At 36.2% G+C, this 23,183-nt stretch overlaps 1 protein-coding gene across 2 annotated transcripts; it reads left to right on the forward strand.

Moving 5' to 3' along the window:
• Positions 1 to 4,632: 4,632 nt before the first annotated feature.
• On the forward strand, positions 4,633 to 23,028 carry LOC102598298 (DNA mismatch repair protein MSH3). Of its 2 annotated transcripts, none has more exons than XM_006353251.2 (14): positions 4,633 to 5,807; positions 8,528 to 8,722; positions 8,948 to 9,112; positions 11,980 to 12,078; positions 12,163 to 12,411; positions 12,723 to 12,974; positions 13,050 to 13,181; positions 15,239 to 15,499; positions 15,578 to 15,649; positions 18,689 to 18,838; positions 19,326 to 19,817; positions 20,103 to 20,422; positions 22,464 to 22,561; positions 22,669 to 23,028. In XM_006353251.2, the coding sequence occupies exons 1-13, from the start codon at positions 4,845 to 4,847 to the stop codon at positions 22,465 to 22,467; spliced, it is 3,354 nt and encodes a 1,117-aa protein (XP_006353313.1). In that variant the 5' UTR covers positions 4,633 to 4,844; the 3' UTR covers positions 22,468 to 22,561; positions 22,669 to 23,028. The 2 variants fall into 2 exon arrangements, with proteins under 2 accessions (XP_006353313.1, XP_015166772.1); XM_015311286.1 differs by having other exon boundaries at positions 20,103 to 20,418.
• The last annotated feature ends 155 nt before the right edge of the window (positions 23,029 to 23,183 follow it).

Genomic DNA, 23,183 nt, shown 5'->3' on the forward strand with positions numbered 1-23,183 from the left:
CCCATAGTTAAGAGACTATTTATGACGTTTTCTCGAAGATTGGGACTGTCCAATGAGCCTTCACTGGATCCATTTCAACTTCGGTATGGTTCTTTTTATTTTGGGAATCTATTTTAAAAATAGATTTTCACTTTTAATAAAGTATTTGTTTTAATATATATTTTTAAAAATACTATTATTTCATATCTTATTTTTAGAATTAATTATTTATTTTCAAATTAATATGAATATTATGATAAAATACTTAGATATCAATTATTATTTTTAAAAAGCATGTAAAGTTCAAAAATGAATCATAATCAATATAAATGAAGAAAGTAATTATATGAGAATGCTTCTTTTCTTTGATGCCCAAAAGAATATTTACCCAATTTTTTTATTTTTTTTTGGATGGTAAGATTATATATATTATATATAATTAGGGAGTTACACGGTTGTGAGGCCTATTGGCCTCTACATTGTCACCATAGTTGACTATTACAGTTAGATTACCAAAACAAGCTAACTTATTACAAGTAGTCCTTAAAACTAGTTTAATAGATATCACTCCTTGTTGGTCATCCTTGATTAGAGACATAGTATGATCTGGAGGAGTAGATAATATAGTAGCTTGTGCGGACGGTGTTAGCTTGGTATCTAGTCTTGACAAAAAGTCTGCTACTTTGTTTGCTTGTCGGAAGCTATGGCGGACTAGTGGATTCCCCAACCTCTTCATCAGCAACCTGTAAGAATTTATTTTTGATGCGTAAATAGATTGAGTATCTTCTAACGCTTCAATTACCTCAATGGAGTCAAGTTCAATTTCAATGGGGACAATGGAACAATCAGTAGCTATTTTTAGGTTATCAAGAAGAGCTTCTATTTCAGCCATGGTGTGGCTTTGAGCAGTGATATTATGGTAGAATCCCATTACCCAGTTGCAATTATGATACCTAATAACACCTCCAATACCGCCCTTATTGCAATCTTTGGAAAAAGAGTCGTCGATGTTAAGTTTAAAAGTTCCTGTACGGGGGAGACCACCTGATACGCATGAGGTCGGAGGATTGAGGGTTATGAGCATGATTAGTGTAGCGACAATATTCCAAAGTTTTGTTTCTCACCACGGAGGGTAACAGTAAGGAGTTCTTATTATTAAAAGTGTTATGATTTATATTTGTCCATAAACTCCAAAGGGCGAAAGGAAAGATGTCATCAGGCCAATTAGAGAGGTTGTTACCCTGCGGCAAAGTAAGGTCTTTAAATACTTCAAGCCAGTGAGTTTTGGGGGGAATTTCGGGTGTTGAAATACCAAGTTCAAGCCAGAATTATTTTGCCGTATAACAATAGAGGAAGATGTGGGTAATAGATTCATCCTCTTGTTTACAAACAGTGCAATTGGATTTTGAGACAATACCAATGTAATACAGGTAAGATTTAGTATGCAGTCTATTGAGTGAGCATAACCAAAGGAAGAATTTGATCTTGTTTAGAATTTTTAGTTTCCAAATCCAGGTGTGCTAGAAAGGATTGGGAGGAGGCTACTTGAGAATGTGGAGAACAAAATTGGTAGTGAATAAACCATTTGAATTGCCCGTCCAATAGGGCTTGTCATTGTCCAAAGGATCGGAGTTTAAGCTAATGAGGTTTGCTTTACCCATAATATTTGGCAGAATGCGAAGGTTAAGATTATCCCAATTCCAGTTTGAATTATTCCAAATAGAAGAAATAGTAGCATTTTTATCCTACCGAGTAAGGGGGGCTTGTACTAACTGTCTTAAGGGACTTCTATGGTACCAAAGGCTTATAGCTTTGCCATTATTAGGGGACCAGGCTGTGTTGTTAGAGCAAATAGTTTTTCCAGTAAGGACATTTTGCCAAATAAAGGACTGCCTAAGGGTAGTCTTCGTATTGTATTTCATAATTAAGGTTCGAGCTCAAAGATTTGAGGGGTTCGTAAAATTCTTTTTATAATTTCTTTATTCTTCATCATCTTTACTATCATCATCTTAGCTACTTAATAAGAAAGCTAATGATTTTGATTTTATACAATATAGTGTGTACAAAATGATTATGTGAGACGATTAATCATAAGTCAAGATGATGATAGTACAGAAGATGAAGATGAGAAATTGAATCATTTTGGCACTTGAAATATAAACATAATTTATATTAAGGCCTAACCCATTGGTGGTCCCCTAAAGTTGGCACGAAGTTTCACTTAGACACCTCAATTGGGCGATGTTCATTTTAAACCCCTCGTGTAGAATCTCGTTGTGTCATTTTGACACTTTTTGCTGACATGACATGGTGAGTGTAATACACTCAAAGTCAGCGCGTGAAGAGCTTTATTTCAGGCCAAAAAAATATTTTTAAAACATTGTTCATCTTCTTCCCTCTTTCTTTCTGATTATCTCATCCACCACACACCATCAACCCACCGCTGCTGCATCATCGCCATTAATCTTATTAAAATCGAAGTATTTTTAAATTTTTCAGATCTGAAAATCACCACAACCATCATCTTCTTCTCATTTTGTTTCTTTAGATCCAACAATTAAATTTCAGCGCCACGAAATAATTACTCTATTTCGTGTTCGCATATTTGAATCCTCCGCACATACGAGAAATGCAAAAAAAATAATTCTTCCATTGTTAGTTATAATTGATCTTTTTAGAAGTAAAGAAGAGAAAAAATTGTGCTATTATAAACTAATTTTTTCAATGTAATTAAATTCTTTTGAAAGTGTTTCTTGAAAAGATGATAGAGTGAAAAAGGGGTTGAGGTTGAGGTGGGTGGGGGTAAAGAGGATGGACGATCTAATGGGGGTGGAGGAGCGGTTGGGGTTGGGATGGGGTGGGGTGGAGAAGACGCCTGGGTTGGTTGGGTGAAGAAGACAAGGGTGAGTTTCTTGAAAATTAGAAGTGTTGAATTTCTTTTTGAAAAATATTTATTATTTGAGTTTAAAATGCCATATGTCATCAAGTGAGTGGTTATTTTTCTTTCTACTTAAAAGTCATTAGTTTAGAATTGTTTTTTTACATAAATGACATGTGTCTTTGTTTAATTCGTCACTTTGACACGTCATCGACAAGTACTGTATTACACACACTTTGTATTTTTGGATGATTTTTAAAAAAGTGTCAAAATGACATAACAGAACCCTGCCTAAGGTGTCTAAAATGAACAAAACTCAATAAAAGTATCTAAGTGAAACTTGGTGCCAACTTTAAGGGGTAACCGATGGGTTAGACCTTATATTAATAATGTGTGTCAGTGTATCATTGGTGTGTGATAGACATTTGTTTGGAAAAAAAATAGTCAAACACTAAAGGGGTTAGAAGTATTATAGAAAATGGTCATATTTGCTCTTGTATTCTTAGAAAAGGGTCATATTTATTCTTCGTCATACTTTTTTTTTGGATATATTTACCTTTACCATCCAATTTTGGGCACATGTTTGGATTCTCACACGATTAATAAAACAAAAACATTGGACATTTCAATTAATTTTTCAAATGCTCGAATGAAATGTAATATTTTAGTTTCAGATTCAAGTTTTCACCAAGAAGATTTGAAAAATAAAAATAGAATGTTTGAAATTTGAACTCGAAACCTCGAGTTGAATTTCGAATGCCTTGCTCACTCAACAAACTTCTAATCTTATGTTTAAAAGGTTTAAAATCTCTCCATATATACATAAATTTTTTTCCCAAATACATTAATACTCCTATATACTATGGGTATGTTTGGAAAATCATTCTATTAATTACACAATCTAGTAATTACGTTGACCCGTTTGTTTCTCACAATGTAATTACAGTGTAATTATAAATATACTGTTGGTTGCACAATTGCAATCATAAAATTATATTAAATTTTAAGAATAAAAGTTAATCATCTAAAACTAAAAATTTATATTAGCCAAATAAGACACTTTATAATAATAATAATTAAATTTTAAAGATATATATTACCTTTTGAAAATATATTAATCAACAATCATATAAAAAAATGTTTTTAAGATTAGTACATGTTAATTAAATTAACAATAAAAACTAAAAGTATAAGATTTCTGCAAGCATGACAAAATACATGTTTATAAAAAGATTAATATTATAAATACACTGTCATAAATTATGAAAATATTTGACAAAAGATAATCTATCAAGTATAACTAAAAAATAAATAACTTACAATGTGAAATGTTAAGTCAATACTACTAAAATAAATGAAATTGAAAATTACGTAAGTTCTAAATTTGAAAATAAATTTAATGTAATACTCCATGTCAAATTTCAATATAACAAAAATATGACCTATTTAAAAATTAGAATACTAACAAAATTATGCTAATGAAAATTAAACATAAAATAAATAAATTAAAAAGATAATACGAAAAATCACATAAAATCACAAGAAGTAGAAGTTGAGAATGTGAAGGAAATAAAATATAAATAATATATTTTTAGAATAATAAACATAATAAAGCTAAAACTAAATTAAAATAAAAAATAAAATAAAAAAATGAATGAAAAAATAATCAACTTATAATTACACTATATAAATACCAATAATTTATCATTCTCAGAAGTGGAGAATATAATTACGTGACTCAAAAATATACTCTAACAAATAATGTAATTACACTCCATTACGCCAATTTCAATTGCGAGTACTTTTCAATTGAAAGTTGAGAGTGTGTCGAGTGAAATCGACATAGCGCGCCAATTGACCGTAGCACTACAGTCTACACTGCGAAACCGCCTTTGCACTTCGTACTGTCAAAATCACCCGTCGGAACTCGGAACCACCACTACCACCAGTCACCACCCCGACGATCGCCGCGGTCGGCATTGGTACAATGGGGAAACCAAAACAACAAGTAATTTCCCGCTTCTTTGCACCAAAACCGAAGAACGAAGAAGACGCTTCAACTTTAACGACCCCCTGTACTCCACCTCCCAAAATTGCTGCCACCGTCTCCTTTTCACCTGCAAAGCGCTTTAGAACTTCCCAACTCATTTCTCCTCAGAACAAACTTTCTTCTTCTTACGATGATCATCCACCAAAACCCACCAAAACCCCTAAGCTATCAACACACGTAGATAACCCACCCACTCCTCTTCATAATCCCACTCTCCACCAGAAGTTCCTGGATAAACTTCTAGAACCATCTTACCACCTTTTGGAACCTTCCAAATGTCATGAAATTGCAAATCCCAAGTACACACCATTAGAGCAACAAGTTGTGGAGCTTAAGACTAAGTACCCAGATGTTCTATTGATGATTGAAGTTGGTTACAGGTACAGATTTTTTGGTCAGGATGCAGAAAATGCTGCGAGAGTTTTGGGTATTTATGCACATATGGATCACAATTTCTTGACAGCTAGTGTACCCACGTTTCGGTTGAATATTCATGTAAGGAGGCTGGTGAGTGCAGGGTACAAAGTTGGGGTTGTTAAACAAACGGAAACTGCTGCAATTAAAGCTCATGGCTTGAATAAATTGGGCCCTTTTAGCCGTGGGTTGTCAGCATTGTACACGAAAGCTACTTTGGAGGCTGCTGAAGATGTAGGGGGTGGAGATGAGGGGTGTGGGTCATGTAATAACTATTTGGTTTGTGTTGTCGAGAAGGGAATCGACCTTGAGGGTTGTGGGATTGATGTGAAACTTGGGGTTGTTGGGGTTGAGGTTTCAACTGGGGATGTTGTGTATGGGGAGTTCAATGACAATTTCATGAGGGCTGGGTTGGAGGCTATGATCCTGAACTTGTTGCCAGCTGAATTGCTTGTTGGTAGGCCTATATCTAAGCAGACAGAGAAGGTGATTGTCACTCATTTATATGAAAATCTATCATAAAACTAAAAGGAACTCTTGGTGTCTCACATTGATTTCCTATTTATGGAGATACAATATTCAGTTTGTGAAGAATTAATTAGAGAATTGGAATCTCTTATTCTCTAAAAGCATAGACTTTTATAACAAGAGCTGCATACTAAAAGATCTTTATTAGTAGATTGCTCTGTTGCAGGTTCTTTGTTAATTGAGTCTGCGTTGATTTGGTAAAATGGATTTGCATTTTATTTCTAGATTGAAGACTGAACAAATGGATCTTTAGAAATGGTGTTTCCTTTGAGGGAAGGACTGTAAAACTTGATCACTAAAACACGAGCTGACCATGTGTAAAAGAAGGTTCATTTTTGGCATATCTCTAATGGGGCAAAAATGTACAAGCATGTCATCCTGGTTCAGGCAGTGGTAGAACAACCTCCTCTTTTGGTAAAATAATGGTGACTCTTTATCTTTTGCCACAGCCTGTTGCAAATAAGTTACTATTTTAGGAATGTATGACCTTTTCTGGGGAGAAAACTTGGGTAATACAAACAAGGAAATTATTTGTAAGTAATGCAGACCAGCCAAACTACAAGATGTCTCTCATATAACCAAACTACCAAGAAAGGTGTGTATCCAGGTGAGAGATGAGTGCAGCATTTTAATACTCTATGAATGTTTAGAGTGACCACTCATGTAAATAAGACAGGAAATTGGCATGATAATTAGTTTGAAGGTAGCACATTTCTTACTTTTGTTTGCCTTGTCCAATATTTCTTGGTATCTTCAAGAATCAGAAAATAGAATAGCATTATTGACTTTTTTCTAGCGTTATTGGGCATGAAGATACTGGTTATTATTCAGTTAGAGCTGTGCTTTTGGATGTTCATTTTATGGGAAAAAGTCATCATATTGAAGTTTCTATGGAACTCGTCACAATAAATAAATAATTTGAAGTTTGTATGAAAATGATTTCAATTGAATATCAGAGTTGTCATGATGATGTCGTTGAAAGTGGATCATAATTATCATTAGTAGCTATCGTTTGTCTAATTAGGACTCATAGCTACAATCAGCGGGAGGTGAGATGCGAATGAAATTGGGAGAGAGAGGAGAGATGCTAGACGCAGTCCGTATTCGATGAGTACAGTTTGATACGTATACATTGATACATCTTGTATTCAATATATACAAGCTATCAGAGGGAGGAGAGAGGTGAGCGAGATTGGGAGAGAAGAGAGAGGCGAGCAAGATTTGGGGGGAGAGAGATGAGAGATACTAGCTACATGTTGTATTTGACGAATTCATGTTGTATCAATGAGTACAGTCCGACACATACATGTTGTTAGAGGGAGGAGAGAGCCGAGCAGGATTGGGAGAGAGAAAGAGAGACGAGAGAGGAGAACAAGATTTGGGAGAAAGAGGAGAGATTTTAGATACAGGCTGTTTTTGACGATAGGTTGTATCAACGAAAACTGTCTGATACATACAGGCTTATACAAGTTGTATTCAATACATACAACTGTACATCACTTGTATTTATTCGCTCTTGTATCACTTGTATTCTTTCACTCTTATATCCCTTGTATTTGTTCCCGCATTCAGACTGTAACAACAACCATTAAAGTGATACAATTGATATAAGTATCTTCTTCAAGATTGTATGGTGATGCAGCCATTAAAGTGATACAATTGATAAAGTTGATATAAGTATTTTCTTCTTTTCTTTTTTCGATGTATTCATTCCTTTGTATTTGGAAGAATACAATTGGATGAATTGTATGTCTCTGCCATGGAGATGTACTGTTATCAAAGGCACGCTTAAGCCCTGTAGCGAGACTCAAAACGCGTCGAGTGGTTCGCCGCGCTTAATGTGCGCTTCAATGTCGTCATCAAAGCTGTAAGACATACTTCTCCTTGTGAATGAGCATTTTCTGAAGAGCCAGCGCTACACCATTAATATTTCACTCTATCGTAAAAACAATCATATTCTTTGTCCATATATTTGTTATTCATGCTTAAAATTAATTCGTATGTTTTCTCCATTTGCCCCTTTTCTCAATAAAGTCCACGCTTAATTGCGCTTTGCGCTTAAATCCCCAAACGAACCTTAGAGCTTTTTTGTGCTTTCGCTTTTGATTACACTGCGGAGAACAAATTGTTACCTGTATCGATGATCTGCTTTGAAATCGTGAGTGACAGATGTTTCAGACTGTATTAGATACAATCCCACATGTATCAGGTGAAATCATGAGGGAGAGATGTATCAGATACAATTCCAGCAAGTTGTTACCCATATCAATATTTTTTCCAAATTTTTTATCTTTATTTATTAATCACAACATCGATACAATATGTATCAGTTGTAATCAGGCTGATACATACTGTATCAATTCCGCCATTGATACAATTGGATGTTTCTGCTGTGGAGTCCCACTATTGGATACAATCTTGAAGGGTAGAAAATAGTGGTACAACCTATGAAGAGGGAGAAAGAGGCAGGAGAGAGAGAGAGAGAAAGAGAGAGAGAGAGGAGAGGGAGAGAGAGGCGGTACATATAGAGGGAGAGGGACAAGAGAGGAGAGATTTTCTATAAAACCCTTAGTATAGCTATGTTAGGTAATAGTCTAAACTATATCTATGTATGGTAAAATAGTAGTTATGTCTGCTTAGTTATGAATTTTTTCCTTAATTTATTATATTCGTTTCAGCTGCTACTGGCTTATGCTGGACCTGCATCTAATGTTCGGGTGGAGGATGTATCATCAGATCGGTTCAGTGACGGTGGTGCTCTGGCTGAAGTGATGTCTCTCTATGAGGGCATGCAGGAAACTTATTTGTTAGATGTCCAAGAAAAGGAAGAGGCTGAAATGAAAAAGCACGAATGCAATCAAATTGCAATCCAGGTGTAATTTCTACTATTCATAGAGTTAGAGGCTGCACTAACTAAATTTTATATACCATCTATTGGAATCGAAATGTCTAAACTAATATCTTCATATTTTTCTTATGTGCACATGATTATACTTTCTTATTTCATGTTCTTTGCTTTGTCTGTTGGATGGGGTTCACTGGATTTCTCCGTGTATTAGATATATCTTTTTCTCTCATCCATTTAGTTTGAATTGTAGGGAATTATGGCAATGCCTCATTTGGCTATACAAGCATTGGGCCTAATTGTTAGGCATCTAAAACAATTTGGTTTGGAAAGAGTTCTGTGCTTGGGAGCTTCATTTCGTCCCTTCTCTAGCAACATGGAGATGACTCTTTCAGCCAATGCACTGCAGCAACTTGAGGTGAGTGGGCTAGTCCTCCCCCCTCCAAAAGCAAATTAAATCGAAGAGAAAAACAAAGACAATTCTTTTGGATAAATTCCATAATTGAACTCGAGTAATTGTTGGATTCCCAGGCATGAATGACACATTTTCTTATTGTTTTCATGTTTTCCTTGCAAAGATTTCTTCTCAAAGCAATAACTGATGACACTCAAAATTAAAGAAGGATGTGATCATATTTACCTTACCAAAAGAAATAAAAAAGGAAGGAGTGACTGCTGCAATTAATATGACTTTGAATCATGGAGTAAGCAAAATAGCTGGTGTTAGGGGAAACCACCTGTAAGTGTTAACCTCAGTAAAATTGAGCACAATCAACTTAACTTTGCTTTCATGATAGAATCTAAAGTTGCTTCCGTGACAGCATTTATGGTTCTCCGACAAGCAGACTCCATACTGTAACGCGGATAAGCATTTAAACGAGCAACTTTCGATCATCTGATGATTGATTTAATCAAGCCAGCAAAATTGTTATGTAGAGATAGTCTGGATGTGGATAATGTACCTAGTTCAAAGGAAACCAATGGCTCTCTAGTTCCTGAAGTGTTTGTAGGATTGGTAAAACGTCACAAGTTTCTGAACTAGCAAGACAAGAGAGGATAGCTCCCTCCCTCTCAAACCTTGAGGTTGGGAATTTTTGTCACCAAAGGAGCAAAGTGAGGAACACTTTTGACTCACGGAAAGGAGGACTTGTGAGGTTACAAACATTAGAAATCAAGGCTCCAGCACATCCATTCCTTCCCTGTCTCCCCACTTTCTCACACATCGTCTTCCTCATTTCTCTGGTTCCTTCCTTGCCTTTCTTCCTTTAGCTCACTGATTTCTCTTCCTTATATGAACTATGGGTAGATCTGTCATTTTGTACAAAGTAGATACTACTCTGGTGAAAGTTTTAAAGATTTTGATCTTTGTTTAATCCAGCCAACTTAGTGCCACACTTGTCTGAACCGAATTGCACATATAGAATTCACATTTTTTTCACTAGTTTATCATTGAGCCATAGTTAGTGGATTGTTCTATTGATTAATCAGCTTTTACTCTGTTTGTTCAATATATTTGTCACTTTTTACTTTGTGAGAGTTGATAAAATCAATATATATATTTTTGAAACTAGTAACAGTACGACAACAACATGCCTAGTGTAGGCCACAAATGGGGTCCGAGGAGCGTAAAGTGTACGCAAGCCTTACCTCTACCTCGTGGAGGTAGAGAGGTTGTCTCCGAAAGACCCTTGACTCAATTGCAACAAATCAATAAGTTGCACTAACCTTGAAGGAACCATTGTTACTGCCCAACCACCATAACACATCTTCTCCTATCTGAATCCATTGTTCACTTATGCTAAAATATTGAGCCACCCTTTGTATTTCTCAATCAGTCAACTGCCTTCTAAAAGTAAAGGTCCAACCTTGAGTTGTCGATAATTCTGCATTAGCAATTTGCTGGTGTATAGTAAGGTTTTATATATCTGGAAGGAGTATTTCAAGTTTGTCAGCCTCATGCCAATCATCCTTCCAGAATTTTTCCCCATTTAACACTTTGATTTTTTTTTTTTTTTGAGTAAGCCATTTAACACTTTGATCTTAATATTGATTTTGAATTCACTCCACAAGTTTCTGATGGATCTCCACAATCTCACCCCATAGGGTGTAGTTACCTCTTTAGTCATCCATTTGTCTTCCTCATATTTTGCTTTAATGATTTTCCCCACAATAACTGATTGGCACTAGTGAGTTTCCATAACCATTGTTTAGAAGGTCACATCCAGTGTTTTTAAAAGCCAAAGCGCAAAAAGCGATTGGGTCCATGGGGCTTGAAGTAAAAAAGCATGAAGTTAAGAGCACACTTCTTTGAAGTGAAGTGTACAAGTAATGGAAAAATTAAAAGAACACATGAATTTATGTAAAGATATGTCACTTGAACCTAACTTAACCTCAAAAGCTAGCTCGAGGGGGAGGATTTTCCAAGTCCATATAAGCAGACCACCAGTCCAATTTTTAACTAATGTTGGATCCTAACCCACTCTAAACTCCCCTTCACGTCCGCACCCAACTGGAGCGTGAATCGGGAGCCCAATCATGGATGAACCCAACTCTGATACCATGTAAAGATATGATACCTAGGCCTAACTCAACCCCAAAATCTAGCTCATGAGGGGAGGATTGCCCAAGTCCATATAAGCATTGCCCAAGTCCATATAAGCATACCACTAGTTCATTCCCCAACCAATGTCTAACCCACTCTAACAAGTATTATTATAATCAAATTGTATTAAAGTAACTGATTTCTGCAACCAATTTACAATTGCGCCGATATTAATCCAAATCCTCAAAGATTCAAAGAACCAATGGCTTTCCTTGGGATCACTTGTGCATCATTGTTCGAAGTGCACACTTCTATATAGCATATGGCTTCACCAATCTACAATTGCGCATTAAGTCGCTTCATCGTTTTAAGCTATAAAGCAGTGGCTTTTAATAACAGTGGAGACGTCTGGAGGAATTACTGGGGTTGCTTCTGTTAAGGTTTTGATTAGTTATATAACTATGCAGAGTGGAGAGGAGAATGATTTAGCAATCTTTTTTTCTGGCTAAGAAACATCAAAGATACGTAGCTTGTCAGAGTATCAGGAATTTCAAAAGGAAAAAAAGAAAGATAAACAGTTCTCAAGTTATTTGATTATTATGTATGATATACATTATACAATATACAATTTGATAGAAGTTTTCTTTCCCTTCTGTCTACTTTACTGCACCGGCAATCTTTTAGCTCTCAGTAGATACAATAGGCATATTTTTTCCCCATTTGTAATTTTACCGATGATGTAGGTTTTGATGAATAACTTTGACGGATCAGAGTCTGGCTCCTTATTACATTGTATGAATCAGACCCTTACTTTATTTGGTTCAAGGCTTCTCAGGCATTGGGTACGGAGATTTTTTGCTGTTAGTTTGTTGGGTTTTGATAATATGAACATATCGAAGGTACATGTGTAATTTCATATTTTGCAGGTGACTCATCCTTTACGTGATAGAAACATGATAGGTGCTCGTCTTGATGCAGTTTCAGAGATTGCAGAATCTATGCAAACTCATCGAACTTCTCATACTTCTGTCTTAGAGATGGAAGGTGCTGATGTCACTAGTTCGCAACCAGAGATACATCATATAATTGTTTCAGTTCTGTCCACTATAGGAAGGTCACCAGATATCCAGCGCGGGCTTACAAGAATCTTTCACAGAAAAGCTACTGCTGCTGAGGTGAGGGTTTTTATCTTCTGATTTAATTGGGCAAGATTTTTTTTGCTTTGTACTATGCTACAGTCTCTTATCTGATGGGGAAAATCATCAAAATGCAACTTTAGATAGGTTCTGTCACATATGCAACTAGTTCTGGTAACTACAGACAGGAACCTGTGTTGGGAGATATTGATTTTCGATTACATGTCCAATCAGCTAAGGCTTAGAAATATATTTTTCCAACAGTGACACAAGCATATATTGTTCCTTGAATTGGTTTTTTGCAGCCTCAACCTTCTTTGAGATGAATTTAATAGGAATTTCTGTGTCAGTTTATTGCTGTCATTCAAGCTATCTTGATTGCTGCGAAACAACTTCAACAGCTTTGCATTATAGAGGACAAAAGTACGAATCTGCCAAGAGAGACCTTGCATTCTGTCCTGTTGAGAAAGCTGATATCAATTGCCTCATCTTCTACTGTTATTAATGGTGCTGCAAAGCTTTTGTCTGCTTTAAACAAGGAAGCTGCTGACAGACAGGATCTTCACAACTTATTTATCATTTCTGATGGAAAGTTCCCAGAGGTTTGTTGTATTCTTTTTCTATGCCATATTTCTTGCCTGCACTTGATTCTTTGACTACTTTCAGTTGGTTCACAGGTTGCTGAAGGTACAAGGAGAGTTGAGTTGGCAATTGAGAAGTTAGACTCATTGATTGTTGTGCATCGCAAGCAGCTTCGCATCCACAAATTGGAGTATACGAGTGTAGCTGGAATCACACATTTGATAGAGGTACATTAGAAGAAGAAGTCATCATATTCCAATCTTTCTCGTGTAATCTCTGTCATGTTAAGTTTTTTTTTCTTAAAAATATCTATGTTTTCTTGCTGTTGACAATCTGGAAATATTTTTCTGTGCATTGCTGCTCTAGATCCCGTTTGGCTTAGCTGAATTTAAGTAGCTTTTAAACACCAAATGCTGAAAACACTTTTTAAGTGCTGGAACTGGTTTTATATAAATACACAGTTTCGTATTTGGATAGAAGAGTGAAAACTGAAAATAAGAGTTGATGTGTTTGGAATTGGTAGAGAAGTGCTTATCGATACTTCTTCTGGTACAATGACAAAAATATCCTTAATATGACAACACTATAAAGGAGTTGATTACTTCAATTCATGCTTCAATCCACTTTCAGTTCCAAATTGATTAGGTAAGATTATTTTTAACTATGTCGCTCGGACTCTTCAAAAATGTCAAGGGGTGCTCGTCGGATTCGCCAAAAGTAGTGTATTTTTGGAGAATCCGACACTGGTGCGACATCGAAAGTGAAGAGTTTGTGCAACTTAGATTTTTAATAAATATAAATTATTTATTTGAATAGCATATAATAAGTTAATAATTTGATTAAAGTGGGAACTATATATGCTTGATAAACTGTTTAGGAAAATTTTAAGAATCTTGTAACCCATAGAATTATTATCTAATTGTCACTTGTCAGTGAACTATCTCCAAACTACATCTCATTAACAAATCACAGAAGAATTCATAGGGTACTTGGACTAGGGTGGGGGATATGGGCTCAAGTATGAGGAATAGTTTTTAAGTAGAAACTTGGCTTTCTAGAAGGAAAACTAGTTTTTTTTGGGCATGTAGGTCGCTGTGAGAAACTGAGTGAAAAAAAGGAAGCAAAGCACTTGCTTTAAGAATAGTTAAAACACAAATTGAATGAGGTCCCAAGGAAAGCTCCCAGTCACTTGCCTTTTGTTTTCATCTTTGCAAGTTTACTCTAGGTTGTTGCCACTATCCAGAGATATTGTGGAGAAGGCTGAGATGGGATAAAGAAGGAAAAGAAACATCAGACTTGGAGCTTTCTTGGGAGCGGTAATTTGACAATTATATAAAAAGTATCAGGATAATAAAGTAAAATGCTTGTTAAATCTAAAAAGCTTCTAAGCTGCCCAACTTATGACTTTTGGCTTATTTTGGCTTTAGTACACTTCTTAAGTTCAAACACTAATATAAGCTGAAAAATGCTTAAAATCCCACCTTACCCTCTTAGTCACATGTTGTGAACTAAAACTCAAGGTTTCACAGGGTATCAAACACAATCTGGATTTTAATGGATCGTCCAACTAGAAATAACAATCAAATGCAGGGGGTTCATTAAAAGGAGTCCAAATAAGCAGATAAATATAATGCAGGTATATCACCTTAATTATTTCTTCTATGAGGGAGCAAGCAAAATGTTAACACTTTCTGGAGATAGATTTTGTTGTGTTGTTTTCTTCTACGCTGCAGTCGTAATTCATCTCATATTTACTCTAATCTCCTAAATATTTATTCATTTGGTTTTATTTTTGAGTTGGTTCTTTTTATTGTTTATTTTCCATTTTTGTTTTATTTGGGGGTGGAGGGGTAGAGGATGAGTAGGAAAGCGAATGTAGTTCTGAATTGTTCAAGAAAAGTAAGAAGCACCGTCTCCCGTGAAGAGGACACCATGTTGGCCAGCAACAACTAGTGTTAGACATGTCTTCTTAGTCCATGTTCTTCTGCCCACTACCATTTTTCCCTTCTTAAATTTTTTCTGGGATGCGAGTGTCAAGTAGACACTTCTAAAGGACACTGCATATCAACTGTCTGTGTATCTTTATTTGAGAAAGTTTTCTGCTTGTTGGTGCTACATAGCCAGCAAAGGTAAATCCATGTTTTAGGCATTTTAGGCATTTTAGGCTGTAATTATCTTTAACACATACCTCAAACTTGTAGTTCATTGTGAGATTTTGAAACCGAGGAAGTATGCCTTTTATGTCCTACTGTCTTTATTTGACTATATGATGCTTCAACTGCAGTTGCCTCTAAACACAAAGGTGCCTCCAGATTGGGTCAAAGTGAACAGTACTAAGAAAGCAATACGTTATCATTCACGAGAAGTATTAGTGGCTTTAGATGAGTTAGCATTGGCAAATGAGCAGCTCACTGTCGTTTGCCAAGCTGCATGGAATAATTTTTTGACAGGTTTTGGTGGATACTTTGCCGAGTTCCAAGCTGTTGTGCAAGCCCTGGCTTCATTGGATTGTCTAAATTCTTTCGCCATTCTTTCGAGGAATAAGGTCAAAGATTACGTTTTTCCCCTTTGTTGCTTCTACTTGCTTTATTGGATGTAAATAGTCCTTTATTGTTTGTTCCAGAATTATGTCCGTCCGCTCTTTGTGGAAGATGATGAGGCTGTTCAGATACATATTTTCTCTGGTCGTCATCCGGTATGTGCTAAAAACATAGTTCATGGAAGTTTCTCTATTTTAAGACTTAAGATATTGCAGTTTAACTTCTGTTGGTGAAGTGAAGATAACTCCCTTAAGCTATGTAGATGACAAAGACTACAGACTAAATCCTGATATCTAAGTGGAGAAGGGTAGAGTCGTAGAGGGGCTGGCCCATTATTCCACCGAGTTATGAACCATGCCTCCGCCAGTCCTCTAGAATTTCCTGGTTATAAAAAAATTATTTAGATGACAAAGTGTTGTCAAAGGTGCTCTTAGAGCACGCTTAAGCGAGGCTCAAAACATTGAGTGCTTCGCCTCGCTTAACGTGTGCGCTAGTGTTATCATCAAGGCTTTGAGATGTACTTTTCCTTGCCAATGAGCGTTTCCTGGAGAGGCTACACTAAACAATTGATATTTTCACTTTATTGTAATTTAATTTTCAATTTCGTTGTTCATATAATTGTTATTCGTGCTTATAATTATTGAACTAAACATATATATATATTTATATTTTTTTCTCCATTTGTACCTTTTTTCATTAAAGCCCACACTTTATTTCTCTTTGCGCTTAAAGCCCCCCGGACCTTAGAGTCTTTTTCCGCTTTTTGCTTTTGATAACTCTGAAGAGGGTAGGTTGAGCGGAAAGCTCCCTCCACTTACAAATTTGAGTAGGTAAGTCACTTGGGGAGCAAAGTTGGAACAGTTTTTTCTGGTAAAAAGAACAGTTCCGGTATCAGTAGCTCAAACTAGCTGCTGAGGTTCTTTATACTAGGGTAAAAATAGGCTAGCTCTCTCTCGCATTTACTTATTGTGTGCTCAAGGAGCTGGGGTCTATTTTTGCCGATGCACTGATAGCTATAATTCTTCTTCGATCTCGAGAGTGAAAGGATCAGGATTAAACATGCTTCAAAGATCTCCCTGCTTACCTTTAGAGGGGATTAAAACTACTTTTTGACTACAGGGAAGGAGGGTTGTGTTGAAGTGGATGTATGTTACTACTCAAAAAAGAATGTTTTAGATTAGACAGTTTTATGTCTTAATCTGCATTAGATAACCAAGGATTGTGTTATTTACGTTCCACGCCTCTTTGGTATCTGAAAGTTGAAAATTCAACTGGTTTCTGTTTCTCCATATCAAAAATGAATAGCAATTGTAATATACAGGCAGTAACCCGTTATCTGCATTTGCTTTATAGGAAGAAGTTTTGCATCAACCGCAAGTCTTACTTTCTGATATCATGTTTTACTATGGTGTCTTTTACCTACTTTAAGTTCTACTTTGGTCCTATCGAATTTCATCAGTACGAAAGAAGCTTCCTATCCTATTTTCCAGCAAAATTATGCAATCTGAATGGAAAATATCTTGAATTTTGAAGTCATTGGATTACATTGGCTAATTCCCAGTAAATATCAGGCATCTGTAATTAGTATATCACCTGGATTTAGGTATTGAAAGTGGATAATCTGGTAACCTTTATCATGTTAAGACATTCACCAATTACATTTTTGTGCCGCCAGGCAACTCATCCATTTCATGTTCTACCATTTCTACAAAGAAACCCTGGGTTTCGGCATCTGAGTAAAAAAAGGTCTTTTTCCTAAAATTCCCCTTTCCTTCACTTGATATCATACTTCGTTTCAATGAATACTCACTTTAGATTGCTTTGTCCATCTCATTATTAATTCATTGTTAAAACAATTTAAATATAAGATCAACATTACCAGTTTTAAAAAAAAAAACAATTTAAATATAAGATTTGTCAATAAATCTTGTTGTATAGGTTTACGACATGTAACTAAATAAAATTTATAAAATGAGCAAAATGATTTCCCTTTCAGTTGATTTTATTCAACGATTGACCAAAATGTGAATTATTAATAAATAAATAATAAAAAATTGAATTAAACATTAATTCATTTTTATTAATAATTTGCATGAACTTAGATCAATCAAATAATGATTTTTGTAAAGATAGGGAATTATTCTGCGTAATCAATTTGTCCATTTGGATTTAAAGAGAATGCGTTGGAAAATTTTCACAATATAAGCTGATGCACTTTCTCGTAGTTTGTCAAGTAGATTAAGCTTTTGAAATCCAAGGGATACCTTTGTGGTTCTGGAACAACATTGAAAGAATAGACAGAAGAAGTGGTGGAGAATGGCCCCAACATGCATAGCATGCTGGATTGTCTGGAAAGGAAGGAATAAGAGACCTTTTGAGAATAGAAGGTAGTTCTGTACAAAAAATCAAGCAGAATTGTGTTTTTTTGGTCTTCTCAATTTTGGTGTAAAGAGAACTATGTTGAAGATGTAGAATCACTTGTAGATTTTTTTGACTCCTTGTAAGATACAAGGTTCCCTTCAATCTGTAATTTTTTTTGCACTTTCAGTACCACCTTGGTGTTGATTTTTGGGGTGTGAGTTAGGCTCAAAACCTAATTTAACATGGTATCATGAGATCGAATCTCACAGCCACCCATATCAAAAAGAATTTTCACGTGCTTGCACCATGAAAAAGAATCATGCCCGCACGTGAGGGGGCGTGTTGAGAATACAAATTAACTAATAAAAGTGTGCTCTTAACTCTTAAGCTTTTAGATGGGATGGTAACACACTTCAACAAATATAATGCTACTTTACTCAAAATTTCACTTCCAGTACCACCTTGTTGCTGATGAATACATACTCGAAAATCCAAGGGATACCACTAATCTACATTGCATGTAAATCCATGTCTTCTATTGTCCTTGAAAGCAGATCTTCTTGGCATACATAATATCAAACTACCATTAAACTAGATGTTCAGATGGGTTGCAAACAATATAGGAAATTAAATTTCTTTTTGTTGTTTGGTAGTGCTCCATATAAGTATATTAGATGAACTCTTTGATGTTTGCTACCCTTGCCGGATGAATAGAAGAATTGGGATGCTCATTTTACCCTTTTTTTATCAGTTGTTTAAGACATTCTTATATGTGTGACGATCTCTTATTGACATATTTTGAGAAATTGAATTTTAACTGAGGGCTTTGACAGGTTTTGGAGGCTGTTTTACAAGATAACTTTGTCCCAAATGATACAGATTTGCATGCAGAAAGAGAGTACTGTCAGATTGTCACTGGACCAAATATGGGGGGAAAAAGTTGCTATATTCGCCAAGTTGCTCTTATTGCTCTCATGGCTCAGGTAATGCCATACTGATGCTTGCTTCTATGTTATATCTCTAAAATTCTTAATCTCACAATCTTTGTGTGACCTTAGGCATGAAAATATTTCTTTTACAGAAGAATGTATGTGAAGGTAGAATTGGCAGAGAAGTATATGACACTCATCTCTGTACAGTATGACTAGGTGTCTTTGACAGTATGACTGAAGGAACATTTCCTTAATAGTTGACTGGTTAAAAATAAAGACTGTTATCAAAAGAATATTTTCCTTAACTATTTTGAAAGTTTCCTGGCAACTGCAGCTTATCATAATCTTTTTATTGTAAAGCTGGCCTCTAGTTGTAAGGCTGTTCTCATGGAATTGATAAGGATTGATTACCTATATCTCAAACAAGTCTAATTGGAAAGAAGTTTTAGTGATGGCTTGTTAGTGCAAATCTGCTTACTGAAGATCCACAACAGTATGGTTTGATAAAAGGTATTTTTTTCCTCCTGGATACCTCTAGGTTGGATCCTTTGTACCAGCGATCTCTGCAAAACTACATGTACTGGATGGGATATATACTCGCATGGGCGCATCAGACAGTATTCAGCAAGGAAGGAGTACATTCTTAGAAGAACTCAGTGAGGCTTCTGATATACTAAAAAAATGCTCAGCCAATTCATTGGTTATACTTGATGAGCTTGGGAGAGGCACCAGCACACATGATGGCGTAGCAATTGCTTATGCAACACTTCAATATCTCCTAGAGCACAAAAAATGCATGGTTCTATTTGTTACTCATTACCCTGAAATTGTCAGTATCACGAATAAGTTTCCAGGCTCTGTGGGACCATACCATGTGTCATATCTGACATCCCAAAGAGATGTGAATTGGGATTTCAAGTCAAATGAGAAGATGGATCACATTAATAGTGAGGACATCACCTACCTATACAAACTTGCACCAGGTGTTTCTGGGAGAAGTTTTGGTTTTAAAGTTGCTCAGCTTGCACAAGTGAGTTTCCCTCTTTTCATGCTTCCTCTTGGGGCAGGTCCAATAGAAGAGAGTCTCAATGAAGCCTGATAGTAAATTTGATGTGATACTAAAAATTTGAAACACCTGTTCAAAGAATTTAAATTTGAAAGGAGAGTCACTAGCTAAAGTTTTCAGTCATTGATGCTAGTGTCTTTTTACCTGTTACTCAATTGCCTGGGTCAATGTGAGGTGATTTCTAGTCAGATCTTTTCAATCGGTCTATTCAAACATCCATTGTTTATCTCATGTTCTTGTTTGTTTCAGCTGCCGGTTGCATGTATTCAGCGAGCCATTGAAATAGCTGCAAAACTGGAAGCAGCAGTCTGTAACTACACTGAACAACAAATTCGAAGGAGCTGTTCTCTAAGCCATAGGCAAGATGGCTGTAAAAATGAACCCACAGAGGATGTCCTAGAATCAGATTCCTTGTCTGCTGGAAGAGTTGAAGGCTTAGACGACATCAGTGAGCTTTACAGGGAGTTGTTTCTGAACCTAAACTTCGGATTTCTTGAAGAACATGGTGATGACAGGAGACTCCAGTTTCTAATGCAGGCTAGAAGCCTTGCAGCTCAGTTAATAAGTAGGTAAAGATAAGTTAATTTGTCCTATCTTTTTCTCCTCTGTTGTTCTGTACTTCTTCTGTTCCATTTACATGACACTCTTTCCTTTTGTTCCATTCCAATAATATTGACACATTCTACATTCAGAAACTCTTTTGTTTCAACCTTTCCATGTTCTCCATGGAAGGGGAGCCTTGGAGCAACGATAAAGTTGTCACCGTGTGACCTATAGGTCACAAGTTTGATCTGTGGAAGCAGCCATTAATGCTTGCATTAGAATAGACTGTCTACATCACACCCCTTAGGGTGCAGCCCTTCCCCAAACCCTGCTAACGTGGGATGCTTTGTGCATTCAGCTGTCCTTTTCTCCTAATAACATGTTATTGGAATGGCATGACATGTTGAAGACAACAACATTCTAAGGATACTTTTGGTATGCTAATAAATCTCCTACCGTTTCAATTTATATGACCGAGTTTGACTTGACATGGAGTTTAAGAAAGAAAGGAAGATTTTTGATACGTGTGGCCTTCAATATGCCTTAGCATTTGTGTGGCTAGAGAACTTTTGATGTGGTCATAAACATGTTTTAACATTCTTGTGACTATAAAAGCTTGTCAATAACAGTTCCCCCCAAAAAAATGTCAATAAGAGCAAAATGGGAAACTCAAGTACCATTCTTTTTGTCACGGAGTAATAACGAAATAGTGTCATTCTTTAGGAACGGAGGGAGTGTTTAATTATGCATCATCTATCTTTTTTCTTTTTTAAACTTAGGTGTGTTCAAAAATGTTTTCCAATTTCTCCATGTTCGATGGGTCAATTTTTTTGAAAACATTGTCTCTTAGAAACCAGTCACTTAAAAATGAGAAAAATGACTACCCAAGTGGAAGTAGGGAAAACAAGTTCCACAAGTGGCATACTACATTGATTGTGCCCTACACAATCCTCCACCATACCTCTTCTTCATCCCACCCCATATCCCCCATCCCCACACCCCTGCCCCTACCCCAACCCCCACATCCCATAGTAATTGTCTAGGTTATATACAATGCTTTTAGGATAATATATATTTTTTTTGATGACAAGGGAAACCTGTAGCCGCTACCCTTTGGGTGCACACAGGGTAAAACCCCCGCTCCTATGCAATAGCTCGCAAACCACATAGGAGAGGTAACCCGTACTAGGCAAGCCCAGTGCTACGAGCTCGACCCAGAAGGCAAATCCCTTGCTTTCGCTGGCAAGGGGTTTCGAACTTGAGACCTCCAACATGGAAGTCCCAAGCCCAAACCACTGGGCCACCCCGAAGGGTTTTTAGGATAATATTTTTTTCTTATGTACCGAACAACGAACATGAAAATAATTCTTAGAAAATATTTTTCAAGAAACACTTCCATGGAAAACATTTTCTTTTGTATTGAACATACCCTTTGTGACCAGTCAAATACCTTTATATAAAATGGAATGGATGGAAAAGGAATTTTTCAGAGGGATGCAGCATTATCTTGATCTTCAATTTCTTGGGACATATTTCTCATTACCTTCCAGTCAACTTGTTTGTTCTGTCAGTGTTTGAGCTCTCAAAATGCCTTGAAACACCTCCAACTAGCGTATCTTGATCGGCACGGTTGAGACCTCAAAGGACTTATGGTCCTCCGGTTCGATTTTTCCTGGAGAGTGCTTGTTAAGAAAATTTAACTTTACTCTTTTCGTAAGTTTTTTTTTATATTTTTGTATAGTTCTTGTAAACAGGCGTCTTTCCCTTTCTTTAATGAAAATTACTCTACAAATAATAAATCAAAGAAATTTAAAACTTACCTTCCTCTTAAATAAGTAATTCTCTCTGATTAAAGTTTGCTTCTGGTTGCTTGCGTTTCCAACTCTTTTTTTTTTCACGATTTAGTGCTGTCTCCTGAAAAGGGGAAAAAGAGTACGCAGGCCCATTTATCCTTGTTAGTAATTATGACTGCACTTCATTGCGTCTTCTCCGAGCCCCTTATTTGTGCCAGTGCTTTGCCTATGTCCTACTGCTCCAACATGAAAAAAGATCCTTCTCATTTTGCAGGTAAATGTTAGTCGTGAAACTGCCTGCCTGCTTGTACAGTAGGCCATCACTATTTTGATCCAAATATAGATGTTGAATATCTTGCTTTTATCATTCAGGTGAACTATCAACTTGACTCTGTTTATCATGTTGAGCTCTTATCATTGCTATCGATGTCCCTCTTATTGCTGCATTATGATGATTACCTAATTTTTATTTCCGACAGAACTTTGGTCTAGTGGTAAGAGCACAACACGTGATTTGTGGGTTGGGCATACATAATGGTTCGAACTCTGATGTATTAGACAAAAGCATGATATTTAAGTGAAGTGTAGAGGGGTGAACTTATTTATCTTCGGGGTTTCTCCTTTTGGATAATGGTGGTGTTTGAGTCAGCTTGGAGCATTGGGCACATCTTGACTAATCCAGCAAGCAGCATAAACAAGTAGTTCAGTATCATGATGTGTAAAGAATCGCCCTTTTATGAGTGTGTCATCATTTTCATTAATTAAGGGTTGTATATTATCTGATGAACAAACAATTGTTGGTTTGGATGCATGTGAAGGTTCTCCCCCTGATTTTACTTTTTCCATGGTTATTCGAAAGGCTTGAAGTTTTGAACATGCCCTCCCCTACCACATGTTAGGCTAATCGAAAAAGATTTGTCTAAGCTAAAGTAAGGAGATAATAGGTCTCCCTTCGATGCAAGGTGTTCCATCTTGGAAAAAGAAAAACATGGTT

Source organism: Solanum tuberosum, unplaced genomic scaffold (genome assembly GCF_000226075.1).
Source record: "Solanum tuberosum cultivar DM 1-3 516 R44 unplaced genomic scaffold, SolTub_3.0 scf00154, whole genome shotgun sequence".
NCBI lineage: Eukaryota > Viridiplantae > Streptophyta > Magnoliopsida > Solanales > Solanaceae > Solanum > Solanum tuberosum.